Source organism: Numida meleagris, chromosome 5, assembly GCF_002078875.1.
Source record: "Numida meleagris isolate 19003 breed g44 Domestic line chromosome 5, NumMel1.0, whole genome shotgun sequence".
In the NCBI taxonomy this organism is placed as follows: domain Eukaryota; kingdom Metazoa; phylum Chordata; class Aves; order Galliformes; family Numididae; genus Numida; species Numida meleagris.
In genome coordinates this window covers 4,980,738-5,001,600 of record NC_034413.1, presented here as the reverse complement: position 1 = coordinate 5,001,600, position 20,863 = coordinate 4,980,738, and the positions used below count along the sequence as shown (strand labels likewise).

At 40.7% G+C, this 20,863-nt stretch overlaps 1 protein-coding gene across 1 annotated transcript in view; it reads left to right on the top strand.

Annotated features, from left to right (window-relative positions):
- Window positions 926-20,863, top strand: part of PLPP4 (phospholipid phosphatase 4) — a 49,673-nt gene continuing 29,735 nt past the window's right edge. Inside the window, exons 1-2 of the mRNA XM_021400348.1 lie at window positions 926-1,252; window positions 18,904-19,012. Coding sequence (XP_021256023.1) covers window positions 1,197-1,252; window positions 18,904-19,012 — 165 coding nt within the window. The 5' untranslated portion in view covers window positions 926-1,196. The remainder of the gene's footprint in view (window positions 1,253-18,903; window positions 19,013-20,863) is intronic.

Sequence of the window (20,863 nt, the reverse complement as noted above, 5' to 3'; positions counted from 1 at the left end):
TGATTTAGTGTGGTGAGCCTGCACTTCTCTTACAATAAAGCCATGTAGGAGTCAATCCTAAAGCAAGTTAAACAAACCATATGCAAAAGTAGGCTAAGGCAACACAAGGACCAGGTGGCTCAGAGCTTGCCATGGGGATGGGGTGGAGGAGGCACGGCGGCCATAGTTGTTTTGCCACCTGTGTTCCATGCCAGCAATCTGCAGTCCCATGCAGCCACTGTTCTGCCTGCTCACTGAGCCAGGCTGGCTCTGGGGACAAACAGCCAAGGAGGTGAGCTCACGTACTGCGTGGAACCTGAGTGAGTGAAGCAGCGTGCCACCCTGGGTTATCTGCGTTAACAACAGGCAGTGGGGTTTAAAACATCATTGATGTCTGAACGTGTGGAACGGCAGCTACATGCATCCTGCAGGATGTGTTCAAACACTGCAAATCCTTTACACAGAGATTATGTAAACAAGGCAAGCTCGGTGCCGACACGGGAGGTCTGGGATGGAACTGCCCGTTGCACAAACTCGCAGCAGTTACTGGGAACAGCAGCTGCTACCCGTACCCCACCATTTTTTGGGGGGTCCATCCTCTGGGGAGCGCAGCGTTCCATCCGAAGTCGCCCTACAACGCCTCACGCGAGCCGTACTGTAGCCGGAGGGTTGACATTCGCAGCGGGCAAAGAGTTAATTTCTTTCCAGCCGAGGCTGGAAGTGGAGGACTGCAGTAAACGAGGCAGAAGAAGCGCTCCCCGCGTCCCTTCCAGCCCACGGAACGGCCCCGGGGCGCTCTCCTTGAGGCGGGGCAGCGAACCGGGCCCGGGGGGGGACTCGGCTCGGCGGCGCCGCGGGGTCAGGGCGGGGAAATCCCCAGGAACCCCCCCCGCGGCCCCCGCGCGGGGAGACACCGCGTGAGTCACCGGGACCCTCCCCCCGCGCTGCCGGCCGCCTCTATCGCGGCGTCGGCGCTGTCAGCTGGCGGCAGCACCGCTCCTCGCTGCCCGCGCAGCCCGGCCGTGAGGATGGAGGGACGCGGACCGCACCTCGAGGGGCTCCGAGCGGCGGCCACGCTCCCTCGGGCCGCGGGCGAGAGCTGCCGGAGGGCGGCGTGAGGCGGCCGAGCCGCCCCGGGTGCCTTCCCCGCCCCGCGCGGGGAATGAGAGGCGGCGGCGGCAGCGGCGCGGGGCTGCCGGAGTCCGCCGGGACGCACCATGCGGGAGCTGGCGATCGAGATCGGCATACGGGTGCTGCTCTTCGGGGTCTTCGTGTGAGTAGCTGCCGGGTAGCGGGAACGGGTAACGGCGCCAGCGGGCACCTCCCGTAGCGCCTCAACTTTCCTTCCTCGCAGCCGGGAGGCGGAGGGGACGGAGGGGGCGAGGGGTCGGCAGCCCCTCAGCGCCGGGTGACGGCCGTGGATGGAGAGCTGCCCCCCGCTCTCTCGGGAGCCCTGGGTGAGGGGAGATGCCGCTGTGCCCCTCTAAAAAGTGAGAGGGAGCGCTGTGTTTGGGGGGGATGGATTAGTCCCTAGGGGTGTGGGAGCACTTCTGACCCGGGAGCTCGCTGATGAGCGGCAGGATGTTTTTGGAGAACGATGTTCCTAACGCTTTGTGGGAGAAGCGTGCAAAAATCAGCCAACCCACCAAAAACCAAAACCAAACAACAAAAAAAAACCAACTCCTAAACTCTCAAACCTACTACTGCTGTCGTTTTGACGATTATAGCTGCAATAACGTCTCAGCACTGGCTTGCCCCGGGCAGGCTCCCGTCGTGGAGAGCCGCTGCCTGGAGCCGAGTGAGGTTTGTGTGTAGGGGGCTGGAAAGGCACTGCCGCACACTGGTACGTGGGAAGGAAAGTCATGACAATCTGCTTGCTAGAAGAGCAGAAAGCAGTTGCGTGTTATTTTGCTCCCTTCCCTTTCAGAGCTGTACCCATTTCTTTTTCTTCATGCGTTGGAGCAATGAGAAGTTCTGTTCTTCATTTAAGTTGGCTTGATGTTGAAAGATGAATATCCTCAACCTTTGTGGTCTCTCTGAAGTGTCACACAAGCTGGATCAGGTTCTGCTGCTGCTTGTTTGCCTGCTTAGCAGCAGGTTCAGTTTGTCACAGATGCAGCAATAGTGGGGCATCTATTAAAGCGCGGCACTGATTTACAGCTGCGATGCTGATGTGCTTTGATCTGACTCCTTTCTGTGTCTCATGGTTAATGAATAACTTGCCCAATTCACTGGTAGTTGAATTTTTCCTCCTTGCTCGTTTCTCTCAAATGTTCATTTGCATCAGTATATTTACCATGTGTCTAATCAGTGTCATCCTCTTCCTTCTACGAAAGACTTTGATGCTTTCAAAAACCCGAGAGGTGCCTTTGATACCTTTCGATTCAGTTGCATCTTTACCTTAAAAGTAGCCCTGCTCCTTTCAACAGAACTCTAATCTGGAATGCATGAGATTACAGGATGAGAGCGGACCTCAGGATCCATTGCTGCGTCAGGATTGTACCTTTTGCATGTGTAATCCAGCACCTGCACCATCCAGTATGACACTTACTGATATAGCTTATTACTGCATACCTAAATCATGCCCCACTGTAATCATAATTTCTTGCTTGTTTCCCTTCAGTCCTTGATTCCTCTCTGAAGGATTTCGTACTTTTTGCTGTTCTTCATGCAGTTGTTTTAAAATTAACGGAATGGGTGGCTGATGGAAATGCTTTTGGTGGAGTCACCGCAGTGCCAAGTGGCTAATGCCTGCAGAAGCAGTTGTCATGTTGTTTCGTGGCTCAGCTCCTGCCTTCTTGGAATTCTGCGGAATAATTTAGATGTTGTAATAGGTCATTAAGAGCATTAATTGACATCTAAAGCTAAACATTCACATCAGGGTTGGCATTTAGTTTCATGAATAACAGCGCTTTATTTGTTGGTAATGGTTGCAAGAATATAAAATCTAAGTAAACAAAACCAATGGGTTTTATAGTGAAACAATCTTAACCCCAAGTGCATGTTTTTTGCTGTTGAAATTGCTACTGCTATTCGGTAATTTCCTCAGTTTTTCAAAGAGGCACTTATCCTTTGAAACCCCTTTGTGTTTGTTGTTTTCTGTGGCTTTCTAGACAACAAGAGCATGCATTTTTATGGAGTTCTGAGTTCACTGAAATATCTTTTCAAGAACGAACAATTACAGATGAAGCTGGAAGCCCTGGGACTGGAACCCAGGCAACAGCAGTGTAAGCTCTGCTGCAGAAACTGTTTCTAGGAATGAAAAGGCTGCAAGGTTCTGTCCTCTCTTGGAAAGGACTGCCGTTAGTATCAGTGCGTTGAGGCCAGGTCTGAGATGCTAACGGCAGCATTGATGTTTGTTGACCAGGAATTGGGCTGAAGGGAATTAGTTCATCCTGAGAAGATGTTGATCACTTTGGTCACTGCAAACCAGTGTTGGAAGTTTGAGCTTGAAGAGAATGGTTCCATAGATGCGGGGCAGTCATGTAAGCCTTCCCAGATGTCTCTAGTTTCAACTTACTAATATAACTCAGAATGATACACTGGCATATTTTGTACCATAAAAAGGAAAAGGTGCATATTACATGTTACAGATTTACTTAGTGATAAATGAAATTTCTTAAAAATTGAGGTGTCAAAACTTGTGTTGATTGTTGAAATTGAATATATTGCCAGTTTGAATGTATTTTTCGGGAACAACAGCCACAGTTTCTATACTCAAGACTGGCAACTTTTTTTCTTTCCCCAGTAGCTAAAATTATCAACTTTACTCATTCCACTTGAAGGCAGAAAAAAACCAATACTTTTTATTTATGTTCTCTTCTGTCACGGGAATGTACAGCATTACAAGTTATGCACATTTTTGGTGGTTGTGTATTTGGGTGAGTTCAGCAGGCTCCCAGTAAAGCTAATCATAACAACTGACTCATTTCTAGACATCGTGTTCTTAACAATTGTGAAGTGTTCACTGATCAATTAAAGATCGGCTTAGGTATTGAAATTAAGTAGCTTAAGCTTCTGTGCATTAAAAGAGATCTGTACTGAAGGGCATTTTATCCCTCAGGATTTACTACTGTTGAAGAAGAGATTAGTTAGGAGGGATTTATTTGAGGACCTCCAGCTGCCTAAAATTCAGGAGTGGAATTTAAAAACAACTGGTTGCAGTCAAAAATGTACTTGATGCTCCCTTGGCTGGGAGAGTAACTGGATGTTCTTTGAGTACCCTCCAGCAAAGCCGCTCTCCAGCCATAAGTCACAGACTGCAGAGAGATCAGCAATATTTCTGTTCCGCCCTACAGCTTTTCCTACTTCCTCAAGATGAGCAAATTCATATTTAGTTCCCAAGATACTCAGCCTTGCACCTTTTGACTGAACTGAACTGTTCCTAATGAGCGTAGATGGTGGGCTGTGTTCTGGACAGAGAAAGTCCTCGCAGTGTAATTTGACCCGTTATTACATTATGCAGTGTCACACGTTTTTCAATTAGGCTTTAATCAATTATAGTTTCATATTTTTGTTTTAGATTGTTATTTGTTCAGAAGTGTATGTGAGTATGTAACTGGATTTTTGAGATTTTTTTCATGTAAGGCATCAGAAATAGAAACGGTCTATTTACAATAACAACTGTGACAAATACTGTGTCAACTGTATTTATAGAAAAAAACCACACACCAGTTTGAAGAGTGATATGTATCTTGCATCCCTGTTTTCTTCATTTTGTACTTACTCCTATGACTTGGAGCACTTTATGATGCCTAACTAATGCTAAACCACATTACATGTGATTAGTTTTTCTGTTCCATGCAGATGGTGGCATTGCAGCTTATTGAATGTCTGATGAAAGCAAACTGTTTTGACTGACTTGTTCTTATTAAGGCAACTGAAGAAAATATTTGTGAGCCGGCCTGGTGTTTTAAGTAGGAGTGATGTCCTTAAAATGGTATTTATCCGTTCTAAAAATAAGAAATACATTGAGTGGTAGCTCTGAGTGAGCCTGGAATTGCCAGTAAAGCAATTCTGTTTCAGCTGTTCGCTTTTAGTTATCTTTTACAAGGAAAACTTTTTCAGCCATTTCAAGACCACGGTGTTGTCCTAACAGGAAGATAAAAGAATTTATGTGTCTTGTGGTGTATTTAGTGCAGTGACTTTTAGTGTCAACAGCATATTGCTTATGTTTCATGAGCTGTCTAAATGATGAAAAAGACAGTCTTCCAAGGACTGCTTCATCAAACCTTGAGCTCTTCAGTGAGTGTGATGTGATTAAAATATAAATGTCATTCAGAGTAATTGGATATCTCCCCTACAGCACAGTTTCATTAATAGTCTCCCTTGGGGCAAAGTGTTTATCTGCAGGCTGATACGCGTATGCTTTACACACACGTGAGTGTACAGTGTTAACTGACGTCTTTTGCGTGCCTGCTTTGTTCAGACTCTGGCTTAAGTAAATGCAAACTGATTCAGTGTATATTGCATCTCTTAAAAATGTACGGTATTATGGCTTTAATTGAGTTATGGATATGCGTGAAGGGCTTTAGGCTGGGAGGCGCTTTCAAGTTGCTTTCTTTGTCATGGGTGGGGATCTGGATAAGTTGCCTTCAGAAATGACACTGTGTATTGTCTTGTTAACACAGACGGAAAATCAATTAGCTGAGGCAATTCCACAGTGCTGTGGTTCTGCTTTCCTGTTTTCTTGCAGTTTGAGTTTGCCTCTTCTCTGTAATATCCCTTGGGTTTTGGAGGATAGACAGAGCTGGGACTGCTGAGCACCTGGAGAGCTGCAGGTAACATAAGCAGAATGGTACCGAGAAGCAAAACACCAGGCTGTGACATCAAGACATTTCCACATGTTGACACAAACTGCACAAATCAGTTGGACCAAGACTGCAAAGGATGCAAGGCGGGGATCTATAGCTGACCATTTCAAAGAGAAGTTGGTATTTGGCCACATGAGCTTGTTAGCCTGTTCATGTCCTATTTTCTTGACCTTAAGCGTTCACTTGCTTTAGAACCTGGTTTTTGATCTCAAGTCGTGGACTTAACTTTTCTGTATGCTAATATCTCATCTGTGAAGGGAGAATAATACTTCTTCTGACCCTTGGTTCATTTAGATGATACATTCTTTATTAAAATGCATGTGGACAGTAGCCAGACCCACTGAACAGTGGATTTTCTTGGAGCTTTTTCAGTGTTGGTTTCACAAATAGTAATGATAATAGGAAGTGAGAGTGTCCACGCGCTTGATTGCTGCCTGTTTAGAAATAGGCACTCTATTGTAAACCATAATTGAGATCATGCAAAAATGGGGGAATCAGTAGCCCAGGCTGAGCTCTCCTTCACTGAGCAGGGTTAATGCAAAGTTAAGGGAGAGACTTGCTTTAAAAAAAGACCTTAGCCTCTCTGGTGCCTTCGATCTGAGAGTATATATCAAAGGTTGCACATGGAGCTTCAGAGGCTGCATATGGAGCTCGAGCAGCGAGCAACAGGCTTGTTCTGTGCTCGGCAGAGTCTGGGATACCTTTGAAGCAATGGAAGAATTAGAATACCATGGAGCTTCTCTAACTCACTGATACACCACAAAGTAACCTGATTTTTTTTTTTTTTTAAACTTCTCTCAGCTATGTCTCCTTGAGAGGTTACTGTAAAACAAAACTTCTTAAGTGCCCATTGTGCCTAGTGTAATACAGAGCGCACAACGCAATGACTGTGTGCCTGTCCTAATATAGATGAAATATCACCAAGCTAACAGAGACAATTGCAGTTTGGTCCTCACAGAGCTGAAGCTTCTGTTTGCATTGTTTTCTTATTTCATTTATTGAAGCTAGGGTAGTATTTCACTGGCTTTGGTTAAAAAAAGTTATTCAGGAAAAAGCTGCACCTATAAGGTGTTTGTTTTTTTGGCTTTTTTGTGTGTGTGTGCAGGCTTCCGTCTGTTCATAAGATAAACAAAAATCTACAAAAGAGTCTCCATAATTTTAGATTGATTATGTCAGTAAGTTTATTTTATTTTATTTTAAGCTCATCTTACCTGCGTTCCTGGGAACAAAATGAGATTTAATGTTACGAATTCTGATTTTCCTGTGAAGAGGACAGGGTTCACAGTTCTGTCCATAGCTAAACTCGCACATGAATCCATGCTGAAAAAGGGTATTTTCTTAAATGCCAAAGCATCTGCTCCAGATTTTTGAGGAGTAAATGGTGACTGTGTCTCTTCACGCTGAATCCTATGTACTCATTGGCTTTGGCGCTTTGCTCTCAGCCTTAGTTGAGGATTTTTTATAGCTAGAATTTTACTAAGACTGACATGGTTTCTGTAAGGGAAAGTTTTCTTAAAAAATTGAATTTTATACTTTGACCTAAACACAGTCAAGCTGTGCTTTCTATGAAAGCCTTTGCTGTAAGAAATAGAGATGTGCCGCAGTCTTGTTGCTGAGTGTGTGCTTGTGCCTAGCTCTTGGCATGGTAACTCCAAATCTTTGGTCTCCAAATCTAGTGATGACTTTGAAAAGCCAGTGCTCAGAAGTAGTTGGCAGAATCATTGACACTGAGAGTGGATTAAAGACTAGATTTAGTGTATTTCCTGTGGTTTTTCTCTTCCTATAGTGAATACTGATACTGAACAGGAGATGTTTTGAGTACAATATCTGTATTGGCAAGGACTGATTGATGCAAAGAAAGTAAAGACAACCTATGCATCCTTTTTAAAATATTGGTTGTGATCAGCCAAGGAACATCAGGGATTTACCTCTTGAATGATTAAAGAAAGCTTCAGTGGTTTCTGCATCAGAATAAAGGCTTTACGTATGATCCCATTGGACTGTCCTCACAGAATAAACAAAATTGTCATCAAATGTGGCATTTGAAATAAACTTTTCATAATTTCTCATCTTTTTAAGGTTTTTTAATTCATGTTTTTCCTTCTCCCTGTAAATTTGAGATCATTGTGTTCAGTCGTTACCATGCAAGAAACTCTATGACTGATCTATGTGATTCTGAAGAAAACCAGATCAGGAACATTGTGTAGTTGTAAACTAGATTGCTGCAGTCCCTGTGCACTGTATTAGTTTATTTTTCTGCATTACAAAGTAGTTTTGTCTTTTACTACTGCTAAATATGTTCCTAGTTAAAATGCCACTGACTTTTAATTAAAATTGCACATGGCCAAGATGGAATAAGTGTAATGTTGGGTGGTTTTTCTTGTTGTTGGTGAGGTTTTTCATGTTTTGTTTGTTTGGCTGATGTAAACCATCCCTGAATGCGCTTAAAAGCCGTCTGGATGTGGTGCTCAGGGACATGATTTAGCGGTGGGTTGTTAGAGTTAGGGTAGTATGGTTAGGCTGTGGTTGGATTTGATGATCTTGAAGGTCTTTTTCAACCTGAGCAATTCTATGATTAAGGTAACTCATGCAAGTAAATTTCAAAGAATCAGGGAGGATTGAAATGATAAGAGGGTATAGAAAACCATTTCTTGGCTGGAGGTGGGTGGGCAAAAGGTGGAAATAGTTGAGCTGTTGAGTCTAGAAATGACAGTAATTTCCTCCTTTAAGTGGCTGCTGTAGAGATATATAAAGAGAGCAAACTGCTTTTTGTGTCCTTTGGGAACTGTAGAGGAAGGAATGAAGCAAGGGAAACTTAGGCGGAGTGTGGGGAAGTACGACCCAATTCTAAGGACATCTGAGCGCCAGGATGGATTGCCTGAGGCATTTGTGGGATCTCCACCACTGGAAATTTTTAAAAGCAAGTTATTCTAAAATATATCAGTTTTTTTTTTTTTATCTGAAGTTGAAGCTACATTACTGGGGGGAGATGGACTCAGTGGCCATGTAAGCTGACATGAAGTGACTTAGCGGACTGTGACTTGTACTGCCTGGGCGTCTGTCTCAGCATGTGGGAGAAGTTGAGACATTAAAGCAACATTTCACATTTGGCTCATGCTGATAGGCAGAGAAGGGAATGGTATTACTAATCCCAAGTTACTCGGAGAATACTTCAGCCAAGATAGAGCAGAAGCTGATGATCCCGTATGGCTGGAGGGCATTGCGATATCAGATACCTTATTCTAAAGATTCTGCATTGATAAGAGCGTGAAGAAAATGAGATCTTAGAATACATGAAATATTTCGCCATGCAATCGTGCATTTCAGCATTTTACTGTATTTTGAGTAAGATGTTCTACTGCTGTCCTCAGAATTGATAACAGAGGTGTAACTGTCGGCTCAGAAATATTTCGGCTTTGAAGGATTTGTGGCACCCTGCCAAGTATTGTGAAACCTTACAAATTGAAAACAGCATGGAGAACATCATTTGATATCAAGTGTTATATTTTCATTAGCTGCTAATTTTCCCTAATGGGAGAACAGATCTAAAAGCCTGACTGTACTCTCATGGCCAACACAGAAGCCATTAATAATTCTATTCCTCTAGTGTCCAAGGTGCTTTATAGGAGCGTAGCTCTTGCTATCGGACATCAGTAATTATCACAAAATGCTAAAAGTGATGTTCATATTCCCTGTTAATATATCTTTTTTATCATTAATAACGCTTGTCTCTGGAACATGTAATTATTCACACAAGTGTTTTTGGAGTGAGTGATTTTACTATAGTTGGATTTGATTTTGATTTTGAATATAGTTAGGCAGGTCTTTCTTTTCCCCTCGGACAATAATGAAGTCACTGCATAAAGCAACTTGAAAGGGAAAACTGGAACAAAATGATTTGTAAATTCATATTAAATTTAGTGAATATCTTGGCCCAGAAAGTGCCTCTTAATTATACTGAAGTGTTTCATTTTAGAATTTTCATTTTTATAAGTATTTTTTTATTAAGATTAAAATGAGCTTGATAGATTCCCAAACAAAAAAGCCTTTTTTGGTTAAAATGATATGTTCCTGCTTGACGAAGAATGAATGATTACATTGCACATAAAGAAACTCTTGATTGAGCCTTCTAGATTTATTCATGGTATTTCTTCCCTCTCTCACTCACTAAGCATCTTCTGAGCTTTTGATCCAAGAAAGCTATCTGAGGATGGCACTCAGCTCCAGTAGTGGACTGCTTGTTCATCGTAACTTTTCTTCAACTTGTACCAGCTGTTGTGGCTTATGCTTTTTGAGGCATGATGTGGATAGGCTTCACTGCCATATGGGTCTTCCTTCAAGATTGTAGGAATTGTAGGAATTCCACCTATTGTAGAATCATCAAATGGTTTGAGTTGGGAGGAATCCATAATGGCCATCTGGTCCAACCACAGCGAACAGAGAAATCTCCTACTCCATCAGGTGCTCAGAACTAGGTCCATCTTGACCTCGAATGTCTCCAGGGACAGGGCATCCACCACCTCTCTGGGCAGCATGTTCTAGTGCTTCTCTACCTTTACCCTTTAAAAAAACACCTTTTTTCTTATATCTGGTGTAAATTTCCCCTCTTTCGGTTTGAAACCATTTTCCGTTGTCCTATCATAACAGACCTTGCTAAAGAGTCTGTGTCCTTCTTTCTTACAGATCCTGCTTAGGTACTGACAGGCCACTCTCAGGTCTACCCGGAGCCTTCTCCAGAATGAACAGCCCCAGCTCTCAGCCTGTCCTTGCAGGGAGTTGTTGCATCCATTGGATAATCATTGTGGCCCTCCTCTGGCCTTGCCCTTGATAAAGCCATGCTGGTTATCTTGTATCACCTCCCTGCCTTCCATGTGCCTTAGCATAGCTTCCAGGAGGATCTGTTCCATGATTTTCCCTGGCATGGAGATGAGGCTAATGGGTCGGTAGTTCTCTAGGTTTTCCTTTCTACCCTTCTTAAAAATGCGTGTGACATTACCTTTTTTTCAGTCACCAGGGAGTTCATCTGACTGCCATGGCTTTTCAAATATCATCGAGAATGGATTGATGAGCACATCAGCCAGTTCCCTCCTGAGTTTAAGGGGAAGAGCAGTGCTTACTGGCTATGATACAAATCACAAAGATGCATATGATAAACGTGTTCTAGACTAAAAATAAGCCTAGAGTCAATAGGAGAGGGGTGCACAGGTATGAAAACAGGAGAAACTTTATCAGGCTACTCAGCACTATCAAATTGCTGTAACATTAGGATAATTGTCCAAGGAACTGCTGAGAGTTGTTTGGCTAAAAAAGCATTTGAGATAATAAAAATCAATCATTAAAATGCACGGAAAGCAGAATTTTGACCATCTGCAGTTTATTTTGATTCATTATTCAGATACTTGCTTGGGTGATTTTAACCTGTAATATGAATTCTACTCTTCCATTATTTACAGCAGTGTACCTCTGCAGGCTTTGTGACTTCTGCTGGCTATGTCAGTGTTTGAGCTACTGAAGGTTTTCTTTCTCTCTTCCCTTCTCCCCAAAAACACACGCAAACACATATGACTTTTGTGAATAGCTTTTGTAATAGAATATACCTAATAAAAATAGAGTACAGAGGGAACAGTTGGCACTATAAATTGTGCTTTTATTAACAAAAATGATGGATAAGCAAAGAAAAGAGTATGCAATGGTTTTCACTTTGGTGTCTATACCACTCTAAGGCTGTATCACTGTTGATTGTTTCTATTGTAAGTTGCAGTACTGCAGCTCTTCTGCATCAACTTTAGTATTTGACAGTAAGGAGAAGCTTTTACTGGCTTGCCTTGTGCTTGATCTGCATCGCTGTTGCTGTGTGAGCAGGGATCACAAGAACTGAATGGCTTTTTTGCCTCAAGCCGCTAAATGCTAGATCTTTTTTTTCAGAGCTTTTTTCTTTTTGTTTCTTTTTCTTTTTTTTTTTTTTCAGATTATGCTGAACAGGAAGGAAAAGAGGCAAAGATCACTTTCCATGTTATGTGAAAGAAAATGTTTAAAATATAAAAACAGCCTAAATATGACAATGTGACTCATTTTACAGTGCTTTCTTCCTGTTTCAGTATAATCGCTTGTCTCCTGCTCTTCTGTTCAAAGCTGCAATGCAGCATGACTGGGTATGCCCAGTTTCATTTACTGTGCTCATTTGCGAATATTCCACTTCTCTAAGGAAGAAATGATGGCGAAAAGGTTGTATCTAGGCTGGTTAAGCATTTTAACTTCCAGGTACCCAACTCTTTCCCTGTGCATGGAAGTTTTCCAGACTTAATTTCTTCATTCTGGCAATAATGAAGTTCAGCTGTGTTTAGGGCTAAACATGTAGGTAGCACATGAACAAGGAGAGTGTCGAGACTGGAAGCTCTTGGATTCTTTAGGGGCAGAAGAACATCTGCTGACTTCTTGTGTTGTTCATATGTGTTGGGGTAATTCTTTCTCTTCCCTTCTGGGTTTAGTGTGCCTGAGATAATGTCACAGGAAGGAAATGTCAAGAGGTAGTTCAAATGCCGTGGTAGAGAAAACAGTAGAGGTATGATTTAGGGACTAAGGAAATAGACATCAGATTCTTATTCTCTAGGCTATTCTCTTTTCAGTGTTGTGGCTCACTATTTCATATTAAGTATTCTAACAGCATTTACATATCATTTATATATTGTCTCCTAAACAGCAAGACTCCTGTCATTTAATTCATATTATTCCTTGAATTTGGGCTAAGCTTGGAAGGAAAAATTTGAGCAGAAGTGTTGGGTCTGGTTTTAATCCATTTCTTCCTTACATTCAGTTTGGGTACATGTAGCTCAAGTCGCTTGCTGCAGCAGACTTGGGCCTAATCCCAGGCACAGCTGGTGAAGCCTGAGTGAACACGGCTTCAAATAGCACATCAGAGAAGGGCCCAGGGGCTCAAAAATATTTGGAAACTCCGTTATCTAGTTAGGCACATTGTTGAAGAGCTCATCTCACATTGTAGTTGGTTTTGTTGGCAAAATTATAGAGAAATTTGCTTTGACTGGAGTGCCATGCTAGCTGCAAAGAGAACAGAAAGCAGGATGACCATCCAGTGCTGGAAGAAGGTAGCACCCAGACATGTATCTTTTAAATCAGTGGATATATGAAGCAAATCTGGAAACTGTGCTATGCCGGTATGACTAAAGAAAAATGCTGGAAACTCTTCCTTCAAGACATCTGGAAAATATGACAACCATGATTTTATATATCTATTATAATAACCTGTATCAGGATTTGTTTTAAATCCCTTCCTCAAAATGATTTCTCATATCTAGAGGGCTAATGTGGGCATATGTGCTAATTAAATGTAACATTGCAATTGCTAATTTAAAATATTCAGAAATCTTTTCCATCAGGTGATAGTGACTCATCCAAAGCCAAACCTACCCTTCAGAAAATATCCTCTACTTGCCATTGTCGTTTAATAAAAACAAGATGTAAAATGCTTTTTAAATTATTATTTTTAAATTTTTTCTTTCACCTAATTTTACTGGATTAATGTCTGCCCATTTTCCTCCTTATTCCTGCAATTCTGTTCTTATGTGCTTTCTAATTTAATGCTTCTGCTGATTTCCATTAATTGTGGGCAAGTCTTGCTAATTTTTGTTCTGTTTCAAATGCCTCACTTGAGACATACTGTTTTTAGGAATGTTATTAGACTGACATTGTTCTTCATTTGGGATATCTGTGAGAGTATTAGGACTGCAAATCATTGTTTTGCTAGGAGTAGAAGTAGTAAAGACAGTTTCTTGGGTAGGAAAAGATCACCCATTGACTAGACAAGTGCCTCAGGAGGAGACATTTGCTAACCTTAATAGCATCTATTCTAATCTACAAATTAAGCTGCTAAAATAAAGGATAAAAGGTATGCAGTGTTTGGAGACAGTCAAGGTCAGCCCTGGATGGGGCTCTGAGCACCTGGTGGAGCTGTGGGTGTCCCTGTTCATTGCAGGGCTGTTGGACCAGATGGCCTTTAAAGGTCCCTTCCAACTCTAACGATTCTGTGTTACACTAGTTATATTCATTTTCTGACAATACTCTGTGGATGCTAGCTTACAAACAAATAGAGGGTTTCTGCAAGTATAGGGAGGCAACAGATCCTCCCATTTCTGTAGGAACAAAAACTGCCACTGAATTATCTTTGTATGGCATTTCTGGTGCATATTATCTACCCTGCATCCTCCAGGACATTCAAACCCAATAAAGCTCCATATTAGGATTACAGATTGTTAATCAAAAGCGACAGGTGCATACGCTGCATGACCTTGTATTGGGAAGTACATAACTTAGTTTTTTAGTGCTCAAAAAGGTAGAGATAAAACTTCTCTTTTATTGTTACAGCTGCTTCTATATCTCTCCTCAGTGCAAGTGTAAATTGCTTAAATTGGCTTAGTGCAGTAACAATATGATGGGTAAAATAACAGGTTTCCATCAAAGTTTATGAAGAATCAATAAAAACATTAATTTCTTTTCCCAAGTATATATAGTCATATATGTAAGCAGCAGTATTTGATTTTGCTCTCCAGCCACAGACCATTGCAAGCTTTTAATATTTTCTCTTTCTTTGGAAGAGTTCACTAAAAAGTTTTAATTTGTCTTTAATACTATAGAGAAGAAACAAGAGTAGATTTTCTTATGGTTTGAGAATAAGTTATTCTCAGTTTTTTCTTTTCTTTTTTTTTTTGAAAATAACAAGTTATAAATGCTTTTCCAGCTGCTAGTGTGTGTCAGGTAAGAGCAGATCAAATAAAATCTCAGGTTCAGATGTGAGCAGACAATGTGCAAAAGCAGCATTCAGAGTGATGCACCCAATTGGTGTAAACTCTGCTTTCTGTTCAGCCTAGGTCACTTGCTTGAAATCCCTAAAGCTTTTGTGCCCTACGCTGTGTTCTAATTCATGGCACTTCTTTAACAGCTTTGGGGCTGCAAATCAGTTGTGTGAGAATGTTTCACTGAGTTACGTATTGTGCATATGCTGCTGTAATTAGGAGAAGCTGTACAGAGCCCTCCCAACTTCTGTCTTGCTGATGCTGCTTGCAACTGGGCAGCTTTAACATCAGGACAACTGACTGCACGATTTAACTTGGCAGGTACATGGTAAAAGCTTTTATTACTGGATCTGAGACCTGTTTTGGGGAATATTCAAAGAGAGAAACATCCATGAAAGAAAGTGCGTGATATGCCTCAAGTAGCACAATCATAGCTAATGTGTTTTGGTGGGAGGGGTGTTGGTGAGTTTGCTCAGAGTTTGGGGATGATGGTCACACCCAAATTTATTATCACAAGTGCTTGACAATGATTTGTAAGGGGAGTTCATGAACACCTGTGGCTTTGCTTCTCTGCTTGCTCAAATGAGGAAGAGTATATAAAAAAAAACATTTTAGGATCAGATCTGCTTGTCAGCAGATTATGCTTAGATAACTGGTCACCAGTTCTTTCCTGATATAAAAGACTGAGTACCACCATCACATGTTTGTTCTCTTCTGATGCTTTCTCATACCAACAATATAATCCTAATTGCCCATCTGTCCTGTTCTTGTTGGTAGATTTGGAATGTTCATACTCCAATATTTAAAGGTTTCTACCTTACCAGCTTTGCCAGTGCAGTACTGCTTATTGCTCTGCCTCTGTTCTTAGCGATGTCTAAGTGTCATTACTTTTTGGTTTCTTGCTGCTGAATGGCATGTGATGGAAGCTGCTATAGGTGGCATTTGAAGTGCCACAGTAAGGTGCTTTAGCAACAGTACTCTGCTGTTACGGGAGATGAAGAATGTGGTGGAAGCACAGGTCACAGGGTATTTATGCAGTGTTTGATTCATTCAGTACCAGTGAATTTTACCTTGATCAATCTGTGATGTGGTACTTGCATAGAAATTGCCTTACAAGGTAACATGTTGTTAAATGAAAATTTGGTTAATATAACTTGGAAGTGCTTGTGTCCTTAGAAAAGAAGTCAATTTTTATTTAGTGTAGTCTTTTAGGGGGTAAGCTGGGCTGCCCAAAGCAACTTCAGGCACTTGGGCATGTATTCTTCACTGAGGTTTTTCATTTTATTACCACTCTGTTTTCTCTTACTTTTCATTGAAAGTGACAGTAAAAGGCTGTTGAAGTTAATGGAAGTTCTTTATGCTTTCAGTGTATGCTGTCAGGCTGACCTGTTCAAAACTGTGCTTATTAAACTGTTAAAAATGCTGAGTAAATATGTAAATGCGCATAAAATGTAAGGACAAGAGGCTAATAGTATATTTTTATCTACTTATACAAAGGAAGCTTCCTAAGTTGCTTATCTGCTATGTATCATATCATTGAGTTTCTATTTTCAGCCATAACAGAAAAGGTCTAGAAACTAGCTTTCTTTATCCAAAGGCCACTTCCATTTCTAATAACATCTGATCATTTAAACAAGCTTGTGTTAGCTTATGAATAGTAATAGACAACTTTTGGTTAGAGTGAAGGAACATAAATCACTAAGTGTCAGGCAGCTTAGAAACTAGTACGTCCTCATAATTGTTTAATAGAGTACAAAGGGAATTGCCTGCAAGCTAGTGAAATCTTGTACCCAGTCGCCCATCCGCGAAGCTTCAAATAAAGAAGAGAATTGTTCTCATATGAATTTTGGTTATAAAAATTTAATTAGAAGCTGAGCTCTTTCTGAGGATGGAAAAAGTGATTTCTTTTGATGTAGTCAGTTTCCTTTCACTGTTTACTTTTAATTTCTGTATTGCTCACACAGACATAATATGCCAACTTCTATATCTACATTTTCCACCTTCAGTGTTGATTTTGAACTATTTTTTTACACAATTTCAGCATTTTTTGTTTGTTTGCATTGTTTCTGCATAATATTTGAATACTTTTCTTGGAAGACAATTGAGAACACAAGTAAGAGGGAAAAATGGATGCATAAAATCAAAATTTTACTAATCAAATTTAGTAGGCAATGGATAAAAAACTGCTATTACTAAGTAAAGTAATAATTATAATAATTATTACTGACATTGGGAGATTAGTTGGCATAATCAGAAAATCAGAGCTCAATTGGAATCAGATGTTATTTTTTACAATTTCATCTTTTTAGCACATGTATTCTTTTGCTTTTAAAGAAATTCAGTCTTACGATAGTATGTATTTTCAGGGTCATATCACGATTCGTATGAGAATGATGAAATGTGCTAAAATTGGAGAAACAAAAAATAACCAGTTTACCTTATTTTGTATTTTCTTACATAATTAGGACAGAAGAAGAAAGGACAAAGAGGAAAAAAAACCCCACATCTTTAACTCTCTTAGCATCTGCTCATAATGTCAAATGTAATCATGTCAAAATAATTAAATCTCTGGTCTAATGTGACACATTTTCTAAAAGTGCAGTGGTTCTTGGAAATACTGAGATCACCTTGAAGCATAAATGTTTATCTGTTGTTTATTCTTCACATTTTGAAGAAATGCTTTGAGGCCTAGATACATCAAAGGGCGTGTTTCTGCTTCAAGGCTTTCCATGGCATATCCATCAGCTCCAGTGCTCTGACATCTGCTTCAAAACACTCATCAGACCAGCAGATAGCTTGGAGAGTATGTCAGAAAAGATGCAACAATCTGAAAGTTGTAGTGATAGGATCGTAGAATCGTAGTTCAGATTGGAAGGGACTTTAAAAGTCGTCTGGTTCTAGTGTCCTTGCCATGGGCAGGGACACTTTCCACTGGATCAGATTGCTTAAAGCCCTGTGTATCCTGACCTTGAGTGCAGATGGGGTATCCACAGCTTCTTTGGGCAGCATGTGCCAGTGCCTCATCACCCTCCTAGTAAAGAATTTTTCTTATCTCTAATCTAAATCTATCTTCTTTTAGTTTAAAAACTTTTTTGCTTTCGTGTCCTGTCACTACACACCCTGGTAAGGAATGTCTCCTCGTCTTTCTTGTAGGCCCAATTTAAGTATTGGAATGCCTGTAAATAAATTCTCCTTCTCTTCTTTAGGCTAAATAACTCCAGTACCATCAGCCTGTCTTGGAAGGCTCTCCTGTCTTGGGACCTGCTGTAATAGATCGTTGTGTTGGGGGTCCCAGAACTGAATGCAGTGCTGCAGATGGGGACTCACAAGAGCGGAGCAGAGGCAGAGAATCACCTTCCTCACTCTCTGACCACTCTTCTTTTGAGGCAGCCCATGATACGATTGGCTTTCTGGGCTGCAAGTATGCACTACTGGCTTGTGTTGAGTATTTCATCGACCAGTACCTCCAAGTCCTTCTCTGCAGGGCAGCTTTCAATCCATTTATTACCCAGTGTGTACAGATGTTCGGGATTGCCTTTACTCAGTGCAGGATGTTGCACTTGGCCTTGCTGAACTTCACATGGTTTGCAGTGGTTTGCTCAAACTTGTCAAGGTCCTTTTGGATGGCATCTCTTCCCACTAAAGTGTTAAGTGCACCACAAACTTAGTACGTGCTGAAAGTATACTCAATCCTGCTGTCTGTGTCACCAATGAAGATATTAAATAGTACTGGTCCCGATACGGACCCCTGAGGGACATCACTCATCCCTGGTCTCTATCCAGACATTAAACTGTTGACCACAGCTCTTTGAATATGGCATCCAGCCAATTTCTCTTCGTCATACAATTTAGAGACAAAGTTGTTGTGTTGCACTGCATTAAAGGCCTCCCACCTTTTGAGGTAGATGACATCGCTTCCCCTTCCCTTGTCCGCCAGTGCTGTCACCGTCCCAGTTTGAAACATGCACTTTGTGTTTGATAACTGGTACATAATTTCTTCAGTGTAAAACATCTGCTACATGTGATGTTTCTAATTCTGCCATATTTTGCACACTTTTCCCACAAAAGTATAACAGGTTAACGGAACTTCTTTGAAGTTGTAGAATATCGACTTTTAAAAATCATTCTCCTATATTAATGAAGGTTTTAAAAAGCATTGATATAGAATGGGAGTGTATTATAAAGGTAATTAATGCATGCTATACCATAATTAATTTGAAGGAAAGTTTTGAATAATCATGAGTTCTGTTTTTTTATCATCATTTCCAGTTTATTAAAAAATTATCTTCAATTGTTATTTTCAGTTTTACAGAATTTTTGGATCCATTCCAGCGGGTTATCCAGCCAGAAGAGATCTGGCTGTATAAAAATCCTTTGGTGCAATCAGACAACATACCTACTCGTCTTATGTTTGTAAGTACTAAATTTGATGATCATTTGGTTGCTGTAAACTAAATCCACTACCGTTTGATAAGCAGTAAGAAACCTTTCAGAAGTATAGCTTGTGCCTTTAGTTCTAATGACCATTGTTTTCCAAACCAGGAATGTCCAAACTGGCAAAATGCAGTGAATTGTGGAGAGCTTCTAAAAAGCAGTAATACCAGATTGACAGAATTTAGGAATGTTGATTTTAAGATTAAGAATTAAACTGGTGTTAAGTCTAGAGATGCTAGAGAAACGATTAGCGAAGCTTTTAGAATTAGCTGGTTGTGTGACCTCACTAAACCTTGTTATTAGGTTAAGTGCTCTTATTGGGTTAAGTGCTAAAGTGGACATTTTTCAGGAAGGAGCATGGCAGTGTGGTCAAATCCTAGTATCCTTGTGTTTAAATGACTTCAGTGAAGCCAGGGTTTTGCTGTTCATGGAGTACCTGAATTCACAATTAATACAAATCAGATAGGTAATTTGCCTTTTTTTTTTAAAATTAAGCCTTAAGTTAAAGAATGTGTTAATTAAACATGGAACATCTTAAACATGCTTCCTGTTTACGAGGCAACAATATATTCTAGCTGTCTAAGACAGTGGTTGAAGGCCTGGTTTTAAGTTCATCAACTTATTTATATTGCACTAAGAATCAGCTCTATTAAGAACTTTTTCAGTCTAGAGGGCTGAACTATTATTATTTTTTCTGGAATGGAAGACACCTATTTAAAATAACAGCAACCAAAATAAAACATGAAATCATTGTGCTATCAAAAGAAAGACTCTGAGTTTAATCTTGCTGTTTTCTCTTAGCCTGAGTATTACCTTGCTACATGGTTTGTCTGATCTATGTTTGTAACTAAAGAGCTTATGGACCAATAGTGAATCATTGTACAGGAATTTTCTTTGGTGATGAAACTATTTTTGAAACTGGTTGGAGTGATCATTAGTCCTTCCTTTGTACACTAAGCAGTATCCACTGGTAAGCATAATTCTGGGATGCAAGTGTACCACATTTCCTTGTTACTGACTTCACACAGAGCCAGCTCTTGGTGTACTTTATGGCAGCTGGAACTTCCAGGGATCTCCATCAGTAACTTTTGTGAAATCTGTGTTCTTTCCTTCTGGCTCAGACCCCAGCAGTATATCAGTGAACAGCTTCTTAAAACAAGAAACACAGATCACTTCTATGTGGTTTGTTCCTATTTCATTAGTTAAAAAGAAGAAAGAAGAAAAAAGTCCAACCATAACATTGATCACAAGCTCTCATTATGTAAAGAATTTATTGCTACTAGTGTTATATTCCAGTATTAAAATATATTGCTATGGCTTACCATAAGCCAATCTCTTAGAGCTTATTTATGAACTTCTGGATTTTTGATGTGCTCAGAGCTTTGAATTTAAGACAAATGTTGTGAGTACTCCAAATCCAGATACTAATTAGATGAAGCTGACCTCTGCATTGGTAGCAAGCAAGTCATGAGGACTTGAACACCTGAGCCTTGTTCTGTCTCTGTAGCATTGGGTATTTGTCTTGGAAAGTGCAAGGTATTGTTAACTACCCTTGAATGCATAGAAGCATGTGGCACCCCCTGCCTGAGGCTGTCTTCAGCCAGAAGAGAATGAAGTGCTTATATCTACATAAAAAGTTTGCTTGCCGTTCCTTAAGTTAAGCAAGAGCATGGCAGATGCTCTATGCTTATGGCTTCCCTTCTTATAAAACAAGGTGGCAACCAAACTGTCTAGAAGAAGCAAACACAATCATTTGGGACAGCTTACCTCAGCATATGGAAAGGCTCAGGCTTGTTGCTGGTGATATATCCGTGCTGTCTGGCTCTCAGT